The sequence below is a fragment of the Somniosus microcephalus genome, chromosome 24 (genome assembly GCF_052327205.1).
Source record: "Somniosus microcephalus isolate GS21.2 chromosome 24, FLI_Smic_1.0, whole genome shotgun sequence".
In the NCBI taxonomy this organism is placed as follows: Eukaryota; Metazoa; Chordata; class Chondrichthyes; order Squaliformes; family Somniosidae; genus Somniosus; species Somniosus microcephalus.
The window spans coordinates 41,858,223-41,882,850 of NC_141010.1; the positions used below are offsets into that span (position 1 = coordinate 41,858,223).

Sequence of the window (24,628 nt, forward strand, 5' to 3'; positions counted from 1 at the left end):
ACTAAAAGGCATAACAGCAATGATTAAAATAGAGGAAAATGCAAGCCCAAAGTTTCTTAAGGCCAGACCAGTGCCTTATGCGATCAGACCAGCTGCCAAAGCAGAGCTGGAAGGGTTGGAACGTTCAGGAGTACTGTCCAAGGTGGACTGGAGCAAGTGGGCTACACCCATCGTTCCTGTAATGAAGAGGTCATTGAGTAATACGCCTGGGGAACCAAAGAAGGTCCGCATCTGTGGGGATTTTAAGGTGACAGTGAACCCAGTCCTTCACACGGTACAATATCCGCTTCCACGAATTGAGGATATTTTCGCCTCGCTATCTGGAGGTAAACGCTTCACCAAAATTTATCTAGCCCAGGCGTACTTGCAAATGGAGGTAGAAGAAGCTTCGAAACAATACCTTACGATTAACACTCATAAAGGTCTCTATCAATACAACCGGCTGGTGTTCGGGGTAGCCTCGGCTCCGGCTATCTGGCAAAGGGCAATGGATCAAGTCCTGCAAGGGATTTCAGGGACCCAGTGTTATTTGGACGAAATCTTGGTCATGGGCGAAAATGACAGTGATCACCTCGCCAACTTGGAGAAGGTGCTCACCAGATTAAAGGAGTATGGGCTACGAGCTAATCGCCACAAGTGCGAGTTTTTCCAGAAACCGATCTCGTATTGTGGCCACGTCATCGATGAAGAGGGGTTACATAAGTCCCCTGAAAAGATTGAGGCAGTAGTCAAGGCTCCAGCACCGGAAAATGTGTCACAACTGAGGTCGTTCCTCGGGCTGGTAAACTACTACCACAAGTTCTTACCAAATTTGTCCACGGTATTACACCCACTGAACACCCTACTGCAAACAGGGGTACCATGGAAGTGGGATGACGAACGTAGACGAGCTTTCCAGAAGTGTAAAGAATTGATCACATCAAAAGAGGTGTTGGCCCATTTCAACCCAGCACTACCAATTCGTTTGGCATGTGATGCATCACCCTATGGTATTGGAGCGGTGCTGTCGCACAAATTCCCAGACAGGTTGGAGAGGCCAGTAGCCTTTGCGTCTCGGTCACTAACCTCAGCCGAGCGCAACTACGCCCAGATTGACAGGGAGGCCCTCAGCCTAGTATGGGGAGTAAAAAAATTCAACCACTATCTGCATGGGCAGAAGTTCACCTTGCTGACTGACCACCAACCACTTGTCTCCATCTTTAATCCTAAGAAGGGCGTTCCAGTGATGACTGCACAACGGTTACAAAGATGGTCCCTGTTTCTAGGGGCGAATCAATATGAAATAGAATATAAAGGCACGAAACGGCATGGGAACGCTGATGGGCTATCGCGCCTGCCACTGCCTACTATGGAGGAAGCACCAGCAGTGGACCCTATCGAGATATTTTATTCGTCAATAATTGAACGATTGCCAGTAACGAACGCGGATATAGAGAAGGAGACCCGCAATGATCCGACGCTGTCTCGGGTATATGATTTGACGGTGAGGGGATGGCCAACACATGGCGACTCACTGTTGCCAGCATTCTCATCCAGAAGAGAACAGCTGTCAGTATGCCAGGGGACAGTGATGTGTGGATCCAGAGTGGTGATTCCACCCAAGTTAAGGGAGAGAGTGCTAAATGAGCTACATGAAGGTCATCTGGGGGGAGTGAAAACGAAAAGCCTTGCTAGGGCTTATGTGTGGTGGCCGGGAATCGATCAACAAATCGAAGACCTAACTAAGAGCTGCTTAGGATGCCAGAAGGTCCAAAATGCACCACCACATGCCCCTCTACACCCATGGGAGTGGCCCTCTGCTCCATGGCAACGGGTGCATATTGATTTCGCTGGTCCATTCATGGACTCAATGTTCTTAATAGCAGTGGATGCTCATTCGAAGTGGCCTGAGGTGATAAAAATGTCCTCAACCACTACAGAGAAAATGATTGCAGTCCTATGGACCATATTTGCCAGAAACGGTTTGCCAGAGCAGATTTGCTCTGATAATGGACCACAGTTTGTGTCCGAAGAGTTTCAAAAATTTATGAGAAGGAATGGGGTAAGGCATTACACATCCGCCCCGTATCATCCAGCCACAAATGGATTGGCTGAGAGGTTCGTACAAACCTTTAAGAAGACGATAAAGGCCATGTGCGACGATGAAATTCCACTACAGCATAAGATGGAGAATTTCTTATTAGCCTACCGAAACGCGACACATACAGTTACCAACCAGACCCCGGCCATGATGTTCTTTAACCGAAGGTTGAGATCTCGTCTGAACTTGCTCAGACCAAATGTGCAAAGAAATGTTGAGGACAAACAATTCCAGCACATCAATGAGAAGCCGACAAGGAGCTTCAGTGTAGGACAACCAGTCTTGGCCCGTGACTATCGAACAGAGAAATGGCAACCCGGAACGATATGCACAAGGCAGGGGCCATTAATGTACACAGTGGATGTCGGGGAGAACATTGTGAGATGCCACGTCGATCAGATCTTAGCGTCACAGGAACGCGTCAACCCCATGTCTCGAGTACCTGGGGATGAACCCGACATACCGGTAGCATCTACCTCAGAACCAGTAGCAGTGGAACCCGATGAACTACCCGATGAAAAGGGGTCAGAATCGCCTCTGCACCAAGAACAAGAACCTCAGGAAAGGCGCTATCCTGAAAGGGTCAGGAAGCCGCCCCAAAGACTGAATCTATAAATGGACTTTTGTTGTTTAATGTACATGTTAAAATGTTAATTGTTATTTGAATATTAGGGGTACTACTAATCTAAAAGGGGAGGAATTGTAGTGTATGTGCCTTTAAGACAGAACTACTTTTACAGCTCCTGTATACTGTAGTACCGGCAGTGACCACACCTGTATATAAGCCATACGCATGCCTCTGTACCCCCAGTCTTGAGACTACCCTCCTCCAGTAAATACCTGTTTATCGTTAAGTTACAGCATCCGTGTGGTTATTGAAAAACAGCATACTCTCAGAATCACGGATCTAACACACTCCAAGGTCCCTCTGATCTTCTGCACTTCTCCGTGACCTACCATTTATAGTTAAGGAAAATTAGAAAGATTAGGGAAGAGAATTTACAAGTGCTCGGGGTGGTAAGGCTGAAGGATCTATGACTGGTAATAGAGATAGATGGGAGTGGCGAGCAGGAGAGATGGAAAGTAAAGCAGAGATTGAAGAGTGGAGGGTGTGAGTAGAGACACAAGGCAGCCAAGCGGTTGCAGGGTTAGAGTGTAGCACGAGACGACGCACGGGGCGGCCAACAGTATTGTTTATTTTGCTGTTTTGTGTTTTCAGGGTATTCTAAACGAGGATGGCGATGCAAACTCTGTAAAATCAATGCTCACCCGCAGTGCGGAGAGGATGCATTTCAGCAGCAGTGTATCGGAAAACTGGTGAGTCGTGTTCAAGGGCTCATTTAAGTTGCTGCTGAATCATCCAACTAAGTCAAGGGGCAGTTGCTGCAAATCTGTTGTTTTAAAACTTCAGGACCTCACACAGGAAAAATGTCAGTCTTTTAAAAAGATTTGCATGTTGCTTTTTGTTGTCATAACCATAGAGAATTTATATATAATATATGGAGGGGAATGTATCCCCTTCTGTGTTTTGAGGGAATGAACGAACTTGTATTTATATAGCGCCTTTCATGAACTCAGGATAGCAAGGCACGCTACAGCCAGTGAAGTACTGTTGAAGTGCAGTCACTATTGTGATGTAAGAAACATGGTAGTCAATTTGCGCACAGCAAGCTCCCACAAACAGTAATGTGATAATGACCAGATCTGGGTTTTTTTTTAGTGAATGTTGCTTCAGAGCTTTACTCGGCAACTGACCAAGGAGGGCTAGGTGCTCAACCTCAAAAGTGAGAGCGTGTTTTACTCTCCAGCGCTACCCTTCCTTTCCTTAAGGAGCCAGATTAACATTTTGTTAACAACAAGTAAAACCGGCTTCTATTAGGGCATAGTTATGTGTTGTCAAAATTGGAAAGTATTTGAGTTAAGTGACATGAATGGTAAAGGAATTAGTTTAATGTATGTGTTCATGAGATATTGCTGTCACTACCTGCAGTAAATATTAATATAATTAACCAACTACTTTAATCACATTATGCCATTCGAAGTATGAAATATGAACAAGGAACCTTGTAAATCAGGGTATTAATTATATCTGTCGCAAATCTACTGCATGACTAATAGCAGAAATGTGTCACCCAATAGTCAGCCAAGTACATGACAGCAAATTTAGCTCAACAAATCTTCTCGCAGGTAGGTAAATACGGTTATGATAGATTAGTACAGATCCAATGAAAAAACAGAAGAGATTACAGTCAGCCGACTCTGTCTGTGCCAAGACCAATTGTTGCCTGTTGGTATCTCATGTAATGTATGAGATGTAGCTTCTCTCTATGCTGTCGTAATCATTATACAGTATTACCCAGGGACATTTATAAATCATGCCACATCTAATCATCATTATGTAAGCCCTTTTTATTATGGGCTTTTTTCCCCCACTTAAAGCGACACGAACATTAGTTTTGACCTTTTTGTAGGTCCTAATCATTTCCTCAGCAATGCAGAAGGGATTTACTTGACTGGTGTGAAAGATGAGCGAGAACTGTTACAAACTGGCGTGCTCTTTTAAGGTGGATCAACCTTGTTTAAGGCAACAAAACAAATGTGCCCAGTGACAGTGCTTCCAGCCAAGTAGATGGGAAACACAAACATCATGCATCAAGGAATGTAGGTCTGAAAGGACAAGTCAGTTCCCAGCAATTTAGGTTAGCTCCAGTCAGCTATGTGCAAATGTAAGCGCCAGGAATGCACACGTGTGTAACTGCATATCTGTATAGGCTATATTAACATATACAAATCATAGCTATAGGTAGTGTGTGTGTGTGTGTGTAGGTACTTGTGTATCTATTGTATGTATAGACAGTGGGGTAGATCTTTGTGCGATAGTGTAAAACGTGAACTTAAATTGAAATTAAAATGTGGAGAGATGTGAAATGGGCTGCCAATTCGCTATTGCCCATTTTACACTATCTCACATTGTCAAGATCTACTACCCCTGAATGTGTAGAGACGGGCAACATTTCTGTATATCATAGATAGCTGCATTTCTAGACAGTATTTTAAGTGTGTATAGTGTGTATGTGCAGGCATTCTATGGGCAATTTATACAAGTTTGCACTCCTGTTATAGAGGTCTACTCACCAGGAGCATATATTGGGGATTTGAGCTTGGAGGTCAGCAAGATTTTTTTTCACCCATTAAATTCCCACACCCAATATAGGTTCCTGGTGGATAAAGCTCTACGCCAACAGCTCAAGGTTATAAAAAAGAAAGGCTTGCATTTCGATAGTGCCTTTCACGACCACCGGACGTCCCAAAGCACTTTACAGCCAATGAAGTACTTTTCGACGTGTACTCACTGTTGAAATGTAGGGAATGTGTGTGCATAGGTACTGCATTAAAACGCCAAATGTTTAAATGTTCCAATTTCTGAATTCAGCATCTGAAAGGTGCTACGTGCAAAATAAAATGAGACCTACTTCAGGCCTTAACTTAAAGGAATGCTTTCCCTTGTCATTTACAAACCACACTAAATAATGTGCAGGTTACTGAGCTGTTGTACCAGATATGTGATGGAATAGCATAGCTGTGTGGAAACCCGATTCCAAAATGGATACACTGGCAATGTTATGCAGAGGTCAAATCAATAAAAAAATATTTTTTTAAACCACTAAGTAAAAGAGTTTTGCCACAGATTTTTAAAAATTAATTTGGACATTAATTTAAGTAGCATTGTCATCATTTATAGCTTTGTTCAAAGCCATGGTCAAAATGATGTTGCTCACCACTTCTCTAATGATCTGTCCCATTGGCCAAGTCCTACATTGGACACATAAATGAAATGATTCTCCGAGAGGGATTAGGTTTCCTCTCTCCGCTCTCATTCCAAGAAATAGGTTGGCATTTTCTGGAAGTCTTACCATTGTGATGGATCACTATACAGTGAGAGGAAATCCCAATAGATCTCTATATTGAACATGTAGGGGGTAAAATTCACCTTCAGTGCAAAATGGCTGGTGATGGACCCACTGCCCTTTATACGCCCCTCTCAATTTTCCTTTCTCTCGGAGTGAATGGAAATGATAATCGGGTGGGGTGTATAATGAACCGCTGTTTTCCATTTTGCTCCCCCACCAAAGTTGAACTTTACCACTGGGAGAGATTGGCCTACGAACAGCTTACTAAGTCATCAGTTCAGAGAGATCATGGAAGCAACATAAATGTGACGATACAAGGCAAGGTGATAAACTTGATGGTTTTAATGCAGGATCTCCTAGTTGTCTGACTCTAACAATGTGAAGCATGTACGATCAGTCAGTTAGCTTCAAAATCCTAAGATGCCTATATAATCACTGTCCACCTTAACTGCCATGCTCTTCCTTCCTTATTTCATGTCATGATGGAAAGCCAATGGGATTCCGTCGGAATTTCAGCTCTCCGCTTCTCATTCATGAACAATATGGATTTGTTAAGGAAGCCATGCCTATTGGTGAGTAAATACCATTTATTACACGCATCCAAGCCATCTTATTTCACATGATTTTCGCAGCCTATATTGGGATCTTCTTAAACAGATAAATGCTGTGAGGAGAAGACGGTTGATATTTTGGAAGGACTATCCTGGAACCTGTCTTGAGGGCTTCATATTTCCTATTTGCCCCCCTTTTTCTTTCTGATTTTTTTTGCTGAAATGAAACTTGCAACATTGTCAATATTGCTATTCGCATTATTACTGCTAACGTATTTTTTTATATCTCTCCCCAAGCAAACTACCCTTTCCTGGCAACAAGGTTTGCAACGGATCTGTCTTTGCCAATCCTGGCCTGTAACCAATCGAGCCCAAGGCTTTATACAGGGAGGTGCAGAGCCAATGGGGAGAATTTTGACTTTAGGCTTTAGTGTAAAATGGGCAAAATTGACTTCAATGAGAACGAAAATCGGGAGAGATGTAGAGTGGGCGGCTGATCCAATATCTCCCACAGTCAAAATTACCCCAAATATAATTTCCCCTCTCTTTGCTGGATCACAATTCCATGATCACCAATGACCCTCCAGTGCTTCGCTTGATTGGCCATCCTTCATGTGTGGGCTGAGATGATGAGTGTTGGCCAGCTGTGGTGGAATGTCATGAGCCAAGCCCCATCCTGTCCACATCTGGTGAGCATACACACACGTTTTCCGACACTGGTATTGATAGTGAAACTCTGCTTCTTTTTTAAATGAACTTTTCTGCTCACCAAGGTGAGGGATGTCCGTGCTGGGGAATAGAAAATGTTTTCGTCACTCATTGCCAGCATTAAGTGCTCCCAGGTTAGTTACAGCATGGTTTAGATGTAGAACAAAGCTTCCTTGAGTCAACTCCAACGATCCACATGTCTACGATATCGGAAGAGTATTACCAACTGCATAAGGTGTTGAGCCGCATTTCCCTCATGTGCTCGTGGTGTGTCTTGGTGTTTAGTGTCAAATCAGCAGAAAACTGCTCACACTCATTGTGCACACTTTGTACACACTGAGAAAGGGGCAAGTTTTCCTCTGTTATTTGTATCAAAATTATTGATGCAAGTAGTGAAAAAGGGGAAATCACCCCCTGGGTGGATGAGCAGCTGGAGATTGCACATCGCTGCATAAGTCACACCCCCACATTCACTTATGTAAACTTGTGCTCAAACGTGACTTATGCGCCAGATTTTATGGTAATACATAAACATGGGCAGCTTTGCCTGGGAGATCCTATCCTATGGGATTGGGGTCGAGACTGCTGCAAAGCCAATGCACTGAGGACCCAAACAGCTGGCAGTTTCTCTGTACCTACCCCAGTGAATATCTTTAGCAGTCTCAGCTGGACTCCGCACAGATTCTAGAGGTGAAAGGTCAATCTTTAACCCACCCAATCTCTGATATCGCAAGCACTTTTAATAACACAGCAATCACAACAGTCCAGAACTTTAGAATATATATTTTTTTAAACCTATCACTGGGTGGGATCGTAAGTACACAGCAGTAACAAGACGAGGGATAGCTGTATTAGTGGGGAGATTATTATACAAACAAGGGGGGGGGGTGGAGAATAACAGATTTAAGCTACGCTTTCACCAGACCACTTTCCAATTTCAGAAGAGTGACCTTCACGTGTTACTCTCTCCCAGTATATTTGTTGTTCAGTTGTAGCTTCAGTAGCCTGCTGGGCTCCACTGTGAAATATGGAGACTCGACTGTCGAGTGCACTGTGAGGGAGCAGATATGTGGGCCCAGCTCCAAGCGCTTAACTTCCTAATACAGGGGCCTCGCAATCTGATGGTAAATTTACAGATCTGGGCCAGCAGGTCATTTTCTACTCTCGAGAGCAGACATCAAAGGAGAACCCGATGTCTGCAGCCAGCTGCCCTCTTCTAATGTGCAAAGTAATGAGGTGGAGGCTAGTCTCTCCATAGTGCACAAGACAGCTGCAGAAACGATAGGATTGAACATTGACTACTTACTAGACTGACAGCTTATAAAATGCAAAGAAGCTTTAACAAGAGTGACATCAAATGCAATATTGGAAGGCAGGATCTCGATAAACATAACTTCTGGGGAAAAAGCACCGCTGCGTTTCTTTTAACAAAGGTGAATAGTTGCGGCTTTATTTTGATGTGCTTTGTGGGCTGTCGGATCTTCCTTGTCAATGAGGGATTTTAAAACATTCAATAGTTTCGGATGGCAGAGTAGATAAGAGTTTTCCACCAGCAGGAGGTTCAATAACCAAAGGACACAGAGTCAAGATAATTGGCAGGAGAACCAGAGTGGGGAGATGAGGAGAATTATATTTTTTTTACGCAGCGAGTTATGATCTGGAATGCACTGCCTGAAAGTGTGATGGAAGCAGATTCAATTCTAACTTTCAAAAGGGATTTGGATTTATACTTGGAAAAGCAAAGAAAATTGCAGGGCTAGGAGTTAAGAGCAGGGGAGTGGGATGATTTGGATCGCTCTTTCAGAGAGCAGGAACGATGGGCCGAATGGCTTCCTTCTGCGCTGTATGGTTCTAATGAAGATCTGAGTGAAAGGAATAAAAGAGTGACTGAAGGTTCGCCAATTTGCACACCTCGACTATGTAAGAAAAAGTGCAGAGATTGCTCTGTGTCCTCCATACATTCTAATCTCCGTCGTCTTCCCCTCTCTGTTTAAGCCACGAGCAGTAAAGTGGACCCGGTGTACGAAGCGCTCCGATTCGGGACATCTCTCGCCCAGATGAGCCGGTCGAGTTTCGGCAGTTTCTCCGAATCCCCGACAAAGCATTTGGTAAATATGAAACCTCATAGAGCGTGGTCCAGAATCACCGTGAAGGACACGGCTCCAAAATATCCACCCGTGTGGGAACTCCTATACACTGCTAATCGCCAGAACCTCCAAAGCAGTACCATTACCAGAATGAGGATTGCTCTCTATTGCCATCTGTTAGCATATTGTGCCAGGTTGCTTGACCAGATGGTGCCAGCCTGGAGGACTGATACCAGAATAGAATTGCCCCCATTGAGGTGTCTCAAAATTGCACTGACATCCTTGCTCCCAGGCTACACAGTTGAATTTAAAAAGTCAGAGTGGGGGACGAGGCAGTGTACTGAGTTAGCAAACGATCCGCTCACCTCTGACCTCTGGGTTCAAATTCAGTCCAGGACGTATGGGATGAAGGTCTCCTCTCTTCTCTGGTGGCTGCAAGAGTCCTTAGTGAAATGAGTTTAGAGTGGTGAAGTGTGTCAGGAATGATTCTCCCTCTGTCTCCCATTTATACTGTCTGTTACATATTTTGGATCTGCAGTGGATTTTCTCTTGGGTTCAGCATCACCATAAACGGACTCCGCGTCCCCTACGATCTGGAGTATGCCCTTCACGCCAAATATATAGTTGTACCTGAGCTTGACCTGGGGCTTGTAACAATGAAGCCCTTTGTGTGTGCTGGATACTGTAATCTCGCATGTGCCCCTACATGTGTTTTCTCCTATCTTCTGGAGCGAGGACTGAAAAACACTCCAGTGAGACTGGGTCCGTTGTAAATCAAGAAATTGGTTTATTTTACCCAAAATAAAGGACTGAGCAGAATACAGTTTTCTGTGAAATTCACTCTATTTTATAGTTTTCAGAACATGAAAATTTAAAGTGCAGCACTCTATCTGTTGTAATCTGCTGAAATCACTTTGGGGCATCCCTTGAAACTAGTCAACATTAACCTTGAGAGTGCTCTCTCTCTCTGCCTTTTTTTTGAACTTTTAGGCGCCCTGGCAGCCACCGAAAACAGGCATTGGGCCCCTTGTATCTATGTCCCTTTGTTCTAGACTCTTCAATCACTGGTAACAGTCTGCCTCTCTCTATTCTGTCCCGTCCCATCCCATCATAAATTTAAACACCTTTTATCAAATCACCGTAATCTCCCCTGTTCTAATAAAAACAGTCTCAATTTTCCAAGCCCCCCTTCATATTTGTATTTTTCCATACCAGGTAGCATTGTCGTGAGTCTGCACTGTACCCTCTCTATTGCCCCAACATCCTTCCGATAGTGTGGATCCCAACACTGCAAACAGTACTGCAGCTAAGGTCTTTCTAAGGTTTTAGATAGATTCACCATTACATCTCCACTTTTATATTTTATACCTCTTGCCATCAAATCCAGTATTCCATTCACTTTTTTTTAGTAGCTCTGTGAACTTGAGATGCTACTTTTAATGTCTTGTGAACTTAAACCTGCGAATCCCTCTGCTCTTCCACATTACTCAGGCATTCTGCATTCCCCATCTTATCAATATGCCCTTGCAGCTTCCTTTGGTCCACAGAATTATTTACTATTTTAATATTATCTGCAAATTCGGAACAATTCCCTCTAGCCTTATATCAAATGTACCCGAAATTCCTCCTAGGGCAAATAGGCTAAAGCCTTGAAATGTGACACTGTGTCAGGAGCAAAACACAAAAAGTAGATCAGGAACATGTCTCTCCCTGTACTCAAAGTAAATGTGGCCAGGACCAAGTCTCCTCCTGGAATCCATGTAAAGTGTGTGAGGAGTGAGACTCCTCCTGTACCTACTTAAAAATGTCAGGAACGAGTCTCCCCCATACCTCAAATATTTGGACTGCACGGAATAACTGCCCACAGTGGCAGGACTGGAATCCAGCTTAGTGTGGCATGGAATTGCACACACAGATCTGTGTTCCACTGCTCCTCGGTGTCGCACTCCTGAGAGTGGCAGAGAGTGAGTGTGCAGCACTGTTAGGTCAGTGACTGTTATTTCCTCTTGTTCGATACAGGGTGAAAATGGAGACATTGCTGAGGAGCCAGATGTTAGCACCAGCTGTTCGGAAGAGAGTGAGAGCCAGAAAGACATGGGTGAGTTAACGAGCAATAAAGTACTTTCGAAGTGTAGTCACTGTTGTAATGTAGATAGGCACACCAACGTCAGTGTTCTCGCTCAGGCCAACATCCCTAGCATCGAAGCTTTGACCACGCTCGATCAGCTCCGATGGACGGGTCACATCGTCCACATGCCCGATACGAGACTCCCAAAACAAGCGCTCTACTCGGAGCTCCAACACGGCAAGAGAGCCCCAGGTGGGCAGAGGAAACACTTCAAGGACACGCTCCAAGCCTCCTTGAAAAAGTGCAACATCCCCACTGACACCTGGGAATCTCTGGCCCAAGACCGCACAAAGTGGAGGAGAAGCATCCGGGAAGGCGCCGAACACCTCGAGTCTCTTCACCGGGAGCAAGCGGAAGCCAAGTGCAAACAGTGCAAGGAGCGCACGTCAACCCAAGCACCCCACCCACCCGCCCCTTCAACCACTGTCTGCTCCACCTGTGACAGAGACTGTAGGTCCCGCATTGGACTCATCAGTCACCTGAGAACTCATTCTTAATGTGGATGCAATTCATCCTCGGTTCCGAGGGACTGCCTAAGAAGAGTAGGAAACATGGCAACCAATTTGCACACAGCAAGCTCCCATATCTGCAAAGAGATAATGGCCAGGTAATCTGCTATTATTAATGTTGGTTGAGGGATAAATATTGGCCAGGGAGAACTCCCCTGCTCTTTTTCAAAATAGTGTCAAGGAATCTTTTGCTTTCCCCTGAGAGGGCAGATGAGGCCTCGGTTTAATGGCACCTCCGACAGTGCAGCACTCCTTCAATACTGCTCTGGAGTATCGGCCTAGATTTTGTGCTCAAGTCTCTGGAGTGGGACTTTGAACCCACAACTATGAGTCAGAGGCGTGAGCGTGCTTCCCACTGAGGCATGGCTGACCCCAATGGTGTGGGAGGTATTAAATATCCCAAAACTACACCTGGTGATGCATTTACCTACTGATCCATCAACGGTAAGAAAAGTTAAAAACGTGTAAGCTGCCTGGAGCAGATCAACTTGATCATAGTTTCTCTCCCTGTTCCATTCCCGTACCCATCACTGATTTGATGCATGCTTTTTTTTTCCTAAAGTGCCTTTGGAGAACGGAACAGTTGACACAGAGGAAAAGAGAGAGAGCGCTGTGCCCATTCAGGTAAATCTAATTGACTTATTAAAATTGGAAGGAGCTATTAATATGTGGATGCTAGTGAGGTGTCCGTGGAAACCAGATCGGCCAGATCGGCAGAGAAAGGGCAGGTAGCATCACCCAGCAACCCTAACTGCAACAGAGATGAGAGGAGCCAAGGATACAACCAGGGTATCATGGGGGTGATCAGATCTACTCCCATGGCTTCCCTGTGTGAATAATTGTAATGTCAGGGCACATGGCCTTATCAGACTGTGATGAAGGGAGAGGTCATGACCAAGCTTATATAATGGGGCCATTCTTCATACCGAGGGCTCCTTTCCAGCAAATTTCTTGCTAACAGTAAAAACACAAATGAGCTTATTAGCTGTATGCTGCTGAGCTTGTCAAAGTTTCACGTCAGTAGATATCTTATTCATCTTGCTGCTAATTAGAGCTTCCCACTGCAAACATGGAGGTGTGTTGTGGTCTATCCGAGGTCCAATTTGCTTACAATCAAAGTTATAAAAAGTGATCGCCAAATTCTTCCTTTGCTGCTTTCCAAACTCCGAACATTGGCCCAGAATTTGCTGGAGCAGGACATCTCGCGGCGTGGCCCCCATGAGGTGAATTATTTTTCCTCTTATCATTCAGCTTGCAAAATGTTTGCGCTGCAAATTCAAGGTTGTCCAACCTAAGGCCCTGGGGCCACACATGACACTTGGTCTGGCCATCGAAGTCCAGTCCACTCGGCCCTATGTGGGCTACATAAGAACATAAGAAATAGGAGCAGGAGTCGGTCATTTGGCCCTTCGAGCCTGCTCCGCCATTCAATAAGATCATGGCTGATCTTCTACCTCATCTCCACTTCCTGCCCTATCCTCCATATCCTTTGATTCCCTTTGTATCCAAATATCTATCAATCTCCGTCTTGAATATACTCAACAACTAAGCATCCACAGCCCTCTGGGGTAGAGAATTCCAAAGATACACAACCCTTTGAGCGAAGAAATTTCTCCTCATCTCAGTCTTAAATGGCTGACCCCTTATCCTGAGACTGTGACCCCCCTAGTTCTAGACTCCCCAGCCAGTGAAAATATCCTCCCAGCATCTACCCTGTCGAGCCCCTTAAGAATTTTTTGTCTCATTCATCTAAACTCTAATGCTCCTCATTTATTTCTTAGTTTGTCTTGTTTGATAGTTGTAGGCCTGTAGGTTTGGAAAAGGCTGTCATTGAAACTGTTGCCTCATTAATGGAAAATTCTTAAATCAGAACATCAAGACCTGTTTGTATCAGCACCTTGAGATCTATGCTAATTAATGGGAGTGTGAATTTAAACTTTGTGTGGTCCCTGAGGTTCCATAGTACGTAACTAATCAACTCGCATAGACAAGAGCTTAAACACCCATGGCCTCAGTCATTTCATGAGCTACATTTGCAGTGTGATCGAAAAGGTTGTAGTTTTATTCATTCACAATGCAGCCATTGATTTGACGGTGAAAATCACCATCGACATCTTTTATCTGCAGACAGGGTGGTAGAGTTATAGCGCAGTGTATTGAGAACGAGCTAGAGCAGCAAAATCTCCATTCAAGTCAATGAAACTGAACAGGTGGCCGATGTGGTACTGCCCATTTTGCACTCCCACCCAAGACCAATTTCTACCCCTCTGTGCCTAAGGAGAAATATCCTTTTATTCTTTGTTGAAACTACAGGGAGTTGGACATTTTAGTCTTTCTCAGCCGGCTTAAAACTCACGTTCTGAAACCCTGTCTGTCCTGCAGGTTAGAAAGCCCTTGGTGCGCAAGGACATGCTGCAGATGCACACGTACGTGGCACTCTACAAGTTTATACCACAAGAGCACAATGACTTGGGGCTGCAGTAAGTACACCTTTAGCTGTATCGTGTGATGTCCTGCTCAATAAGGCATCAAAAACCGCCGTCTCCGCACAGCAGGAAAAACTAGTGACTTGTGACACTACCCATCCAATTTTCTCACCTCCCCAGGCTCTGGAAGGCACTGACTTATTTCTGTAGTACCGTTTTACAGGCACCAGCAGCACTTCATTCGAGTGGCTATTCTACATACCTGAGCCCAGACAGCGTTGACGACTAGGCTTTCAAGTGTGCTCAATCCTGCACTCAACAACTTGCATTTATATAGCACTAACATAGTAACGCATCCCAAGGTGCTTTATGGGAGCGATTATCAAACAAAATTTGACACTGAGTCACATGAGATATTAGGACAAGAGGAGGCAGGTTTTAGGGAGCGTCTTAAAGGAGGAGAGAGAGGTAGAGCGGTGGAGAGGTTCAGGGAGGGAATTCCAGAGCTCGCCCATTATCCCAACATGCACACTTGCCAGCAATGGTCACTGGTTAGAAATGGGGGGCAGGAACCCTGGCTGATATTACCTCGCCCTATCTGGGAGTACTGAGGCCAGCTCCTGTTGCCCCAGTTCATAGGATCATAGAATAGTATAGCACAGAAGGAGGCCATTTGGCCCATCGAGTCTGTGCCGGCTCTTTCGAAGAGCAATCCAGTTAGTCCCACTCCCGTTTGACCTGTTAGTGACTATTTTGTATTTATTCCCTTGTTCTGGCCTCATTCACAAGTGAAAACAGTTTCTCCACACCCACTTTAGCAAACCCTTTCATAATTTTATAGACCTCCATCAGGTCTCCTCTTTGTTTTCTCTTTTCCAGAGAAAAGAGCACCAGCCTACTCAATCTTTGTCGGAGCCTGGGTCCTTCCAGTCTGCGTGGTTCAGGCAATGCCTTTTACTCAGCTTCATTTTCACTTCTAAAACTCCTTTTATTTGCAGTAGAAATGTAAAATATTGCTTTTTGTGTTTTATGAAGAGTGGGTAGAAGCTTTCCCAGACAGTTTCCAGGGGCTGTGGCTTCCTAAAATGGAGCTGTCATTTCCACGTCATTCCTGGCTTGCTTGGATGTGACTTCAGTCTGCTCGGTGATTCGCAACACCCCGCCTCCCATACAGCTTAACCTGTCTGAGTCCTGATTCAATTCAATTCACAGCTACTAAGAGATGACTCAGGCACTGACTGCATCAGCACTAATGCTACACTTGTTTCACTATTGGATATTAATGTATATATTAATATCTTTGTACCATATGTCTATGATAGATATTAATATATATAGAGAGCTATCATAGGCCTCTCCTGTCACATGATGATGACTCGCCTATCATACGATGATGATGATGTCTCGCCTATCCTGTGATGGTGAAGGTGATGTCTTGTCTATCGTATGTTAGTGATGACGATGATGATGATGTCTCGTCTATCTCTCTTTTTAAAGGTTGTCTGTAGCAAAGGATGTCACTTTGCAATGCAACATCTGGAGTGTGACAGGGGCACCAGATGCAAGACTTAAATCCAATCAGACGCCACCATGGGCTGAAATAATTAGTTAGCGATGATTATGGCCTGGAATTTCCTTGGAGCTGCTCCTACTTCGCTGTCATAGCTGCACTGGAAGTGCGGCAGAAACTCCGCTGACGCATGTATTCTAATCCAGCCACATCATCGAGAGCCTTATCCTGGAGTATTCCTCATATCTCTGCGCTTCTCCAATTCTGGCTTCTTGTGCAGCCCCGATTTTCATCATTGGTGGCTATGCCTTCAGCTGCTTAGGCCCTAAGCTCTGGAATGCCTTGCCTTATCCGCTCTGCCTCTCTCTCCTCCTTTAAGACCTTAAAACCTACCTCTTTGACCAAGCTTTTGGTCCCCTGTTCTATTATCTTTTTATGTGGCTCAGTATCAGTTTTTGTCTAGTTACACTCATGCGAAGTGCCTTGGGACGTGGAGGCATGGAAGAGTGCCCAAGTTGAGACTCATTTTTTATTCATTTTGGGGATATGGCCATCACTGGCAAGGCCAAAATTTATTGCCCATCCTTAGTTGGACTTGAGATGGTGGTGGTGAGCCGCCTTCTTGAACCGCTGCAGTCCATGTGATGAAGGTACTTCCACAGTGCTGTTAGATAGGGAGTTCCAGCATTTTGACCCAGCGATGATGAAGGAACGGAGATATATGTCCAAGTCACAATGGTGTGTGACTTGTGAGGGGAACTTGGAGGTGGTGGTGCTCCCATGCACCTGCTGCCCTTGTGGTTCTAGGTGTCAAAGAAGCCTCAGTGAGCTACTGCAGTGTATCCTGTAAAGAGTACACACTTGACCCACGGTATGCCATTGGTGGGAGGAGTAATTGTTTAAGGTGGTGGATGGGTTGCCGATCAAGCTTTTCCCTTCCTGTACACGGATTGGAGTGATCTCCAGTCACACTTCTCTGCAGCAGCATAGCTGAGACAAGCAACATTCTATTAGCACATCAGACCACTGAGTCTCTGCACATTACATTGCAATGCTCAACACCACAGTGTCCTCCTTTTAGCTAACGTTAACTCGGGCAATAGAGGGTGAAATTCTGCTTGTCAATAACTTTCGTGAAAAAGTCAACATGAGCATAAAATGTATTTCCTGTTTGAGAGAAGAGATTTCACCACCCTGCGCTGCAGTTGAAAATGAGCGGGTTGGAAATTCTATCGGAGTGTGTTACTCGACATCAAGAGCAAGCTACCACTGTCATTTCAATAACTCAGGAACACTTGGATCTACAACCACCTATAAAGGATTGAGGGAGGGACAAAAGGTGCATTTCAGGGTTTTGGAGTTGTGTGGGGGGGGGTCGGGTGGGCAGAACGGTTGTGTCAATGTAGGTTATAAGCGGTTTTAACCCCACAAGTGGATGTTCTCTGGCCTAAACATGTAACAGCAAACTTGCATTTACATAGCACCTCTCACACGCAGGAGGAGAAGAAGAAACAAAGGGATAGAATTGAAACCAAGCAATGGGGAAGGAGGAAGAAATGGAGAGGCTAGCTTTGGAAACCAAAAGCATGGTCAAAGAGGAAAGTTTTGAGGAGAGCTTTTAAAGTAAGAAGGGAGGTGACCAAGCAAAAAGAACTGGCTGTAGAATTTCAGATGCCTGGAGCACAATGGCTGAATGTACAACTGCTGATGGTGGCATGGAGGGAGTAAGGGATGAGGAGAATTTGGCGTTAGATGAACAGAGAGTGCAGTCGCGTCTCGTGACCCTGCAGATAACCCTCTCGGTGGATGGTCTCCAGCTCATCACTTTTTTGACAGAGGTTTACTGAGTTTTACAATTGCCTCGTGCCCAAATAGCTTGTTGGAGCCCCAAAATACTGTGGCATAGAGTGATGGGGTCGTGGCCCATGACTCCACGTGTGTCCTACCACACAATAAGTTCCTGATCTCTGCTGTTCAGTTCACTAACCAGACTGTCTGGTCCAAAACCCAGATGGGTGGCAACTGTAACCTAAGATCTGGTTAAAAAGCCATTGTAGGGGTAACTGGTTGAATTTGGAGTTCAGCAGCCTGAGATTGTAACCTGGGAATGGTGGTTCATTAAATATGAAGTAGCAGATCAGAAGTAGAAGATTTGTTTAAAAAAAAAACTTCTAAAGTGGTTTCAACTACAAACAGCTATACAGGGAGAGCGGACTGTGAACAACAGGTCCTTCTCCACTAATGAGCTGTCAGTTTAGATGACTGCACCATGCCTGTCACAGACCACTGTTGTCAGACTTTAGTTTCTTGTGTGAATCGCCCTCCTTAAAATATTTTATCTGTCGTCTCATAAAGATGTCTTTCGAAGCCACTGACGTGTTAATACCTAAACTACGAATTTAGACCCAGAAGCCTTGCCCAATTATTTTAACAGGCCTGCAGTGCGAATCATTTATCAAGACGAGTTCAGAAGAAAGTAAAGCCGCACAGTGTGAGGCGTCTTTTAATAATCTCATTATTATTTTATTAGGCAAGGAGACAGAGTCGTGGTCACAGACGACTCCAATGAAGATTGGTGGAAGGTAAATATGATATGGCTTACTCTGGTTCAGTCTGTCAATCGTAACGTTAAACAGCCAGGGGCTCGTACAGAAACAATCTTGCAAATTAGATCAATAGGAGAATAAGGAGGACCGGATCGACCTCATTGATTGTGAGCCTGATACTAAGCCGCTTTATTACAAGTACTCGCTTCCTTGATGTCGAGTTTAAGTCATGGTGATAAAAATAGAAAGGCTTCTTTTAATCCTTAGTCTGTTGAAGGTCTCTCCAAGTTTGCAAACTGCAAGTGCAGTAAAACTGACTCCTGTACTAGTAGAATGACAGAAATACACAGAATAGGTTCAACTCCGAGAATAGAATCATACAGCACAGAAGGAGGCCATTCGGCCCATCGTGACTCTGAAAGAGCTACCACTTAGTCCCATTCCCCTGCACTTCCCCATAACCCTGCAAATCTTTCCTTTTTAAGCATATAGTATCATAGAAGTTTATGGCACAGAAGGAGACCATTCAACCCATCGAGCTGGATTTTCATTGAGGAGGCGGGAAGGAGGCGGGACTACAACTTTCGGGGTTGTAGTCCCGCCTCCATCGAGTTCTAGCCAACCCACGCGATTTTGACTTGATTGACCTTGTTGAGCCCGCCCAGCGGGCTCAGCAGGCCAATTAAGGGCCACCCGGCAACAGGTGACGTCACAGATTGATATTTCATCTGTCAAGACCTTTTGACAGATGAAATATCAGCGTTTCACAGCTGTTTGAAGCTGTCAAACACTGACAATCTGTACTCTAAGTAAATTCCTTCCTCTCAGGATGATTTAGAGATCTCCCCGGCACAGAAAGCTGAATGCTGCAATATTTGACAGATCGCAGCCATTCCGCTTTCTGTGCCGGTGAGATGAGGGACTCCCAAGACCTGAAGGAAGGAAGGCAGTAAAGGTAAGTAAAACTACTTTAAACACACCAAACACACTTATCTCTTCACTCATGCACCCATCACTCACCTGAACACCGGACATCTTGACCCCTCCAAGCCCTTCATCCCGACGGCCCACCTCACTAACTTGGCGTGGTTTGGAGCCGTTGGGAATCCCACATTTCAACAATGAAAATAGGGATTAGGCTAAAAACTGCCTGTTAACAGGTAGTTAACAGGCAGTTAATTGGCACTAATCCCCTTCCCACCTTGGGGAGGCGGGTCCCAGTGCGGGTCGGGTACCCGCCTCCATTGAAACTGGCATGGAGGCGGGTTGGGGGCGGGATGGGTTCATGCCCCCCCCCCGATTTCAGGATTTTAACCCCCCACACGCCTCCAATCCCGCCTCCGCGGCCCAATGAAAATCCTGCCCATCATGTCTGTGCCTCCATACGGTGTCCAATTCCCTTTTGAAAGTTACTATTGAATATGCTTCTACCTCCCTTTCTTATGTGGTGCTCTTAATTCATCACCTCAAATTGCTCCCACTGCTATCACAACCAGTGACCGATTTGCAATCACCAGTAATTTACCTCAGTGTTACTCAAGTTCAAGTTGCTAGCTCCAAACACAATCAAGTTTGGAAGACAAAAATTCTGTAATCAGGCCATTTATGTATAGTGACTGCGAAAATCAAACTTTTTTTATTATTATTATGTGGGATTTTAGAATCTTTATCAGTGATTCAAGCATCATGTCTGCGATTCCATTTGCTTTCGATCAGGATTGCCGGTTTATAGTGACAGAGTCAAATTCTGTTTTGCTCCCTGGGACTGCAGTATTTTTACCTCAGTTTTAATCAAATTTCCATCCTTTTTTTTACGAGACCCATAAATCTGTCTAATTGCGTGACTGGATTTTAAAAAATTTAAACCGTATGAAAAGCTCACCCACCTGATTCCATAAATAATTTTAGAAGGGAGTTGGACAGGTCGAAACATAAGAGCAGGAACAGGCCATTCAGCTCCTTGAGCCTGCTCCACCATTCAACAAGACCATGGCTGATCCATAACCTAACTCCATATACCCGTATTTGCCCCCATCCCTTAACACCAACCATTCTCTGATTTTAAAAATAACAGTTGACCTAGCATTAATTGCCGTTTGCAGAAGAGAGTTCCAAACTTCTACTTCAGGTACTTGAGGATGAGGAACTAACGGGGTTACGGCCAAAAAGTGGGGGTGTGGGACTGAGCGGGACTGCTCTTTCAAAGAGCCAGCACAGGCACAACGGGCCGAATGGCCTCCTCCGTGCTGTAAGTTTCTATGATCATTACGTTTTACTGAACTCATGACAACTATTAATTCAAAGGATTATACAGTTCCTAGGGTTATAAGAACATAAGGCGTAGGAGCAGGAGGTGGTCATTTGGCCCCTTGAGCCTGCTCCGCCATTCAATAAGATCATGGATGATCTGATCTTGGCCTCAACTCCACTTCCTTGCCCGCTCCCTTGACTCAACCTTATCATTCAAAAATCTGTCTATCTCCACTTTAAATATATTCAATGACCCAGCCTCCACAGCTCTCTGGGGAAGAGAATTCCAAAGATTCTTGACCCTCTGAGAGAAGAAATTCCTCCTCCTTTCTGATTTAAAAGGGTGCCCGCTTATTCTGAAATTATGCCCCCTAGTTCAAGATTCCCCCACGAGGTGAAACATCCTCTCTGCGTCTACCCTGTCAAGCCCCTTCAGAACCTTATATGTTTCAATAAGATCACCTCTCATTCTTCTAAATTCCAATGAGTATAGGCCCAACCTGCTCAACCTTTCTTCATAAGACAACCCCTTCATCTCCGGAATCAACCTCGTGAACCTCGAACAGAATTAGTGCAGCAGACATGCACCGATTTATTAAAAAAAAAAAAAAAATTCTCCCCCCCAATACACACTCCCAACACGGAGCATCCCCATGCCTGGTACATATTTCTGAACATTATTGGTGCACTGACCACAATTTTCTGTTCTTTATGGAACGTCCTCCCGATGGGTGAGGCTCTGTGCTTGGCATGAGCATTCGGAACATCATCTCGCTAAATTCACCACAGTGACACCTCTCCATATCCCACCCCGTGAAGCTTCTACACCTTCCTGAACCAGAAATTCATCGAGCCTCCTCTCGACAGACAGTCCCCCTTATGTGCACTAGCCTAACAGTCTTATTTTTAGCAGCTTATTTACAGTTGGAAATCAGAGCGAAAAAAAATGAACAATCCAATTCCGACTTGGAACTATAAATAGCGCTGAAAATCAGAGTCAAAATGCTCGCGCTGCCACTAGCTTTTAAATTCCACTATATAATACCTGTTTTATTTTAGCGAGAAGCCTAGAGGGTAGGCCAAAGCCCATAGTGCAGGGCACCATCAAAGAGAGCAGAAGAGGTGATGCAAATCAAGAAGCAGTGATTAAGGTTTAAAAACCTATATATCGTCGTGTAGGAACGGAGGTTCCTAACTAAATAATTCAGCTCAACTCGATGGATTAAAAGACTGGAATTTAATAACAATGAAGTTTGCTGGATGTTACAAGGAGGAAATCAAAACACGTTCGTTCAAGATGCCAGGTAGTCGAAGACTGCTGGAAAGTTCTCTAAGCTGACGTCATGACGTCCCCACGTTCTTCGCGCCACTGGCGGTCATGTGATCGGCGTCATGACGTCACCACGCAGGATAAAGACAAACGCACACTGTAAAGGTAACAATCAGTTTATAGGTGCAGTCCCCGGCTGCACTATAATACAATTAAGGGGATTATACTAAAGTACACTGAGTCTCTTGTGGCTCCTCCACAGTAGGATAGAGAAAACTGAAGAAATTCTTACTTTATTTCTTCATTCTCGAGATGTGGGCATCACCGTCAAGGCCAGAATTTGTTACTCATCCCCATTTGCTCTGAGAAGGTGAAAGTGGGCCACCATCTTGAACCGCTCACAGTTTGAGTGGCTTCCTCGGCCACTTAAAGAGGGCAGTTCAGAGTCGAGCATGTTGGTGTGGGACTGGAGTCGAGTGTAGGCCAGACCAGGTGGGGACGGCAGGTTTTCTTCCCTAAAGGACATTGGTGAACCAGTTGGGTTTTTACAAAAATGCGATGGCTTCGTGGTCACTCGCGGACTGATACCAGACATTTCAATTTCCAGAATTTCTTTAACTGAATTCAAATTCTGGAAACTGCCATGGTGGGATTTCAACCCATGTTCTCTGGATTCTTAGTTCAGGTTTCTAGCTCACTAACATAACTGCTACACTGCTGCATTAGTTGTCTTTCAGATGAGATGTTATGTCGAGGTCCTGTTTTCTTATTAAGGTGGGCATTAAACGTCCCATGGCACTACTTGAAGAAGAGCAGGGAGTCTTCCAGTTTCCTGGCCAACATTCATCCCTCAAACAAAAACAGATGACCTGGTCATTAATCTCATTTTGTGGGGCCTTGCTTTGTGCAATTTGGCTGTCTCGTTTGTTCACTAAACAACAGGAACTACACTGCAAAAGTAATTTATTGGCTGTTGCACTTTCAGATGTCCTAAAGACATGAATGGCTGTATAGAAATGCAAGTTCTTTCTTTAACAAGTACTGTATCGATAACCCTACGAGCCCATTTTCAGTAATATACCGAACGAGGCTCCCCTGATTAGGGCAGTGAATAGCTGCATAGTACAGGCCATGAAGTTTTGAACCTCGGTCTGTGCTGGGTGGAGTTAATACAGGCTGCGATTTACCTCCGTACCGTCTGGATTAAGGAGGGTAAAAAATCATCCAGAGTTCCCGCTCGTGGTCACTACATGTGGAGATTGGTCAAGGATGTGATCAGACTAAACTGCAGTGCAGTGTCGTCGACTATCCTGCCCAGACTCACGAGGCTCAGTGATGAAGAATGGCCATATAGTTGAAGACCACCTGACACTGCTACAACACATCTCAGCAAGGAGACATACAAACATATGTGTTCATGGCACCTATGCAAGGGAAGAATGAAAGGCATTGGTCACTCAGACCCCAAATTCAACTACCCCGGCCTGGCAGAGACAGGCAGTTAAAATGAGGCCAGTCACTTATGCCCTCTGATCCAGCTGCCTTCCCACCATGTCCTGATCCTAATCGCAGCGCAGTCCTGCTTTAAATATGCAAATCGGCTCCGATGTCACTGGGACCCGATGTGCTATTTTAGTGGGGGAGCAGTGATGGGCACCCCCCCGGGCCACTACATCCCCGCACGCCCCGGGTGTGCCGCCTGCTGCGTGGCTTGCACACAGCGTACCTGCCCCTCCCCTCCCCTAACCTAGGGTTGTCAACCCTCCAGGATTGTCCTGGAGTCCCCAGGAATTGAAGATTCATCTCCAGGACATTATTGCGAGCAACACCCGGGAGAAAAATCACAGCAGCATTAAAAGAAAGTGTATTTTTTTCTTTTGTTTTCTCTGAACACTTTCATTTATTAATTATAAAACTAAAGGAGATGAGGGGGGGAAAAAAGGCTGCCTGACACAGTCAAGAATCATCCATATGGGTAATGAAGGGTCAGTTTGCTTTCCAATTGGTGGGAAAAGGTGTTAAACCGCGAGGATGGACCATTTAGCCAATTGATGGAGGGAGCGTGGGGGCGGATTGTTGGAGGCTGGAGGTCATGTGATGAACTCTCCAGGAATACGTCCAACCAGAGCTGGCAACCCGCCCCCTCACCCCCCACGTCCCCTCGCGCACCCCCCACGTCCCCTCGCGCGCCCCCCACATCCCCTCGCGCGCCCCCCACATCCCCTCGCGCGCCCCCCCGCGTCACTTCGCGCGCCCCCCACGTCACTTCGCGCGCCCCCCACGTCACTTCGCGCGCCCCCCACGTCACTTCGCGCGCCCCCCACGTCCCCTCGCGCGCCCCCCACGTCCCCTCGCGCACCCCCCACGTCACCTCACGCGCCCCCCACGTCCCCTCGCTCCCTCCACGTCCCCTCGCGCCCCCCGCGCATCCCCCCGCGTCCCCTCGCGCCCCCCCCAGTCCCCTCGCGTGCCCCCCCGCGCTCCCCTCGCACCCTCCCCTCGCGCTGCTCCTCGCGCCCCCAAACATCCCCTAGCGCCCCCCAACATCCCCTCACCCCCCCCAACATCCCCTCGCCGCCCCCCCACATCCCCCCCCTCCCCCGCTTTAAAATTTAACTCATTTGTCCATTTTCTTTTTAAAATTCCAGGGAG

General features: G+C 45.6%; 1 protein-coding gene across 1 annotated transcript in view; it reads left to right on the top strand.

The window, feature by feature from the left end:
• The window catches only part of LOC147101272 (SH3 and cysteine-rich domain-containing protein 2-like), a 145,996-nt gene that overhangs the window by 91,410 nt on the left and 29,958 nt on the right, over positions 1-24,628 (top strand). The window contains exons 3-9 of the mRNA XM_085966563.1: positions 3,300-3,397; positions 6,482-6,563; positions 9,246-9,358; positions 11,357-11,435; positions 12,537-12,598; positions 14,357-14,454; positions 18,441-18,492. Of these exons, the coding sequence (XP_085822689.1) occupies positions 3,300-3,397; positions 6,482-6,563; positions 9,246-9,358; positions 11,357-11,435; positions 12,537-12,598; positions 14,357-14,454; positions 18,441-18,492 (584 nt within the window). The remainder of the gene's footprint in view (positions 1-3,299; positions 3,398-6,481; positions 6,564-9,245; positions 9,359-11,356; positions 11,436-12,536; positions 12,599-14,356; positions 14,455-18,440; positions 18,493-24,628) is intronic.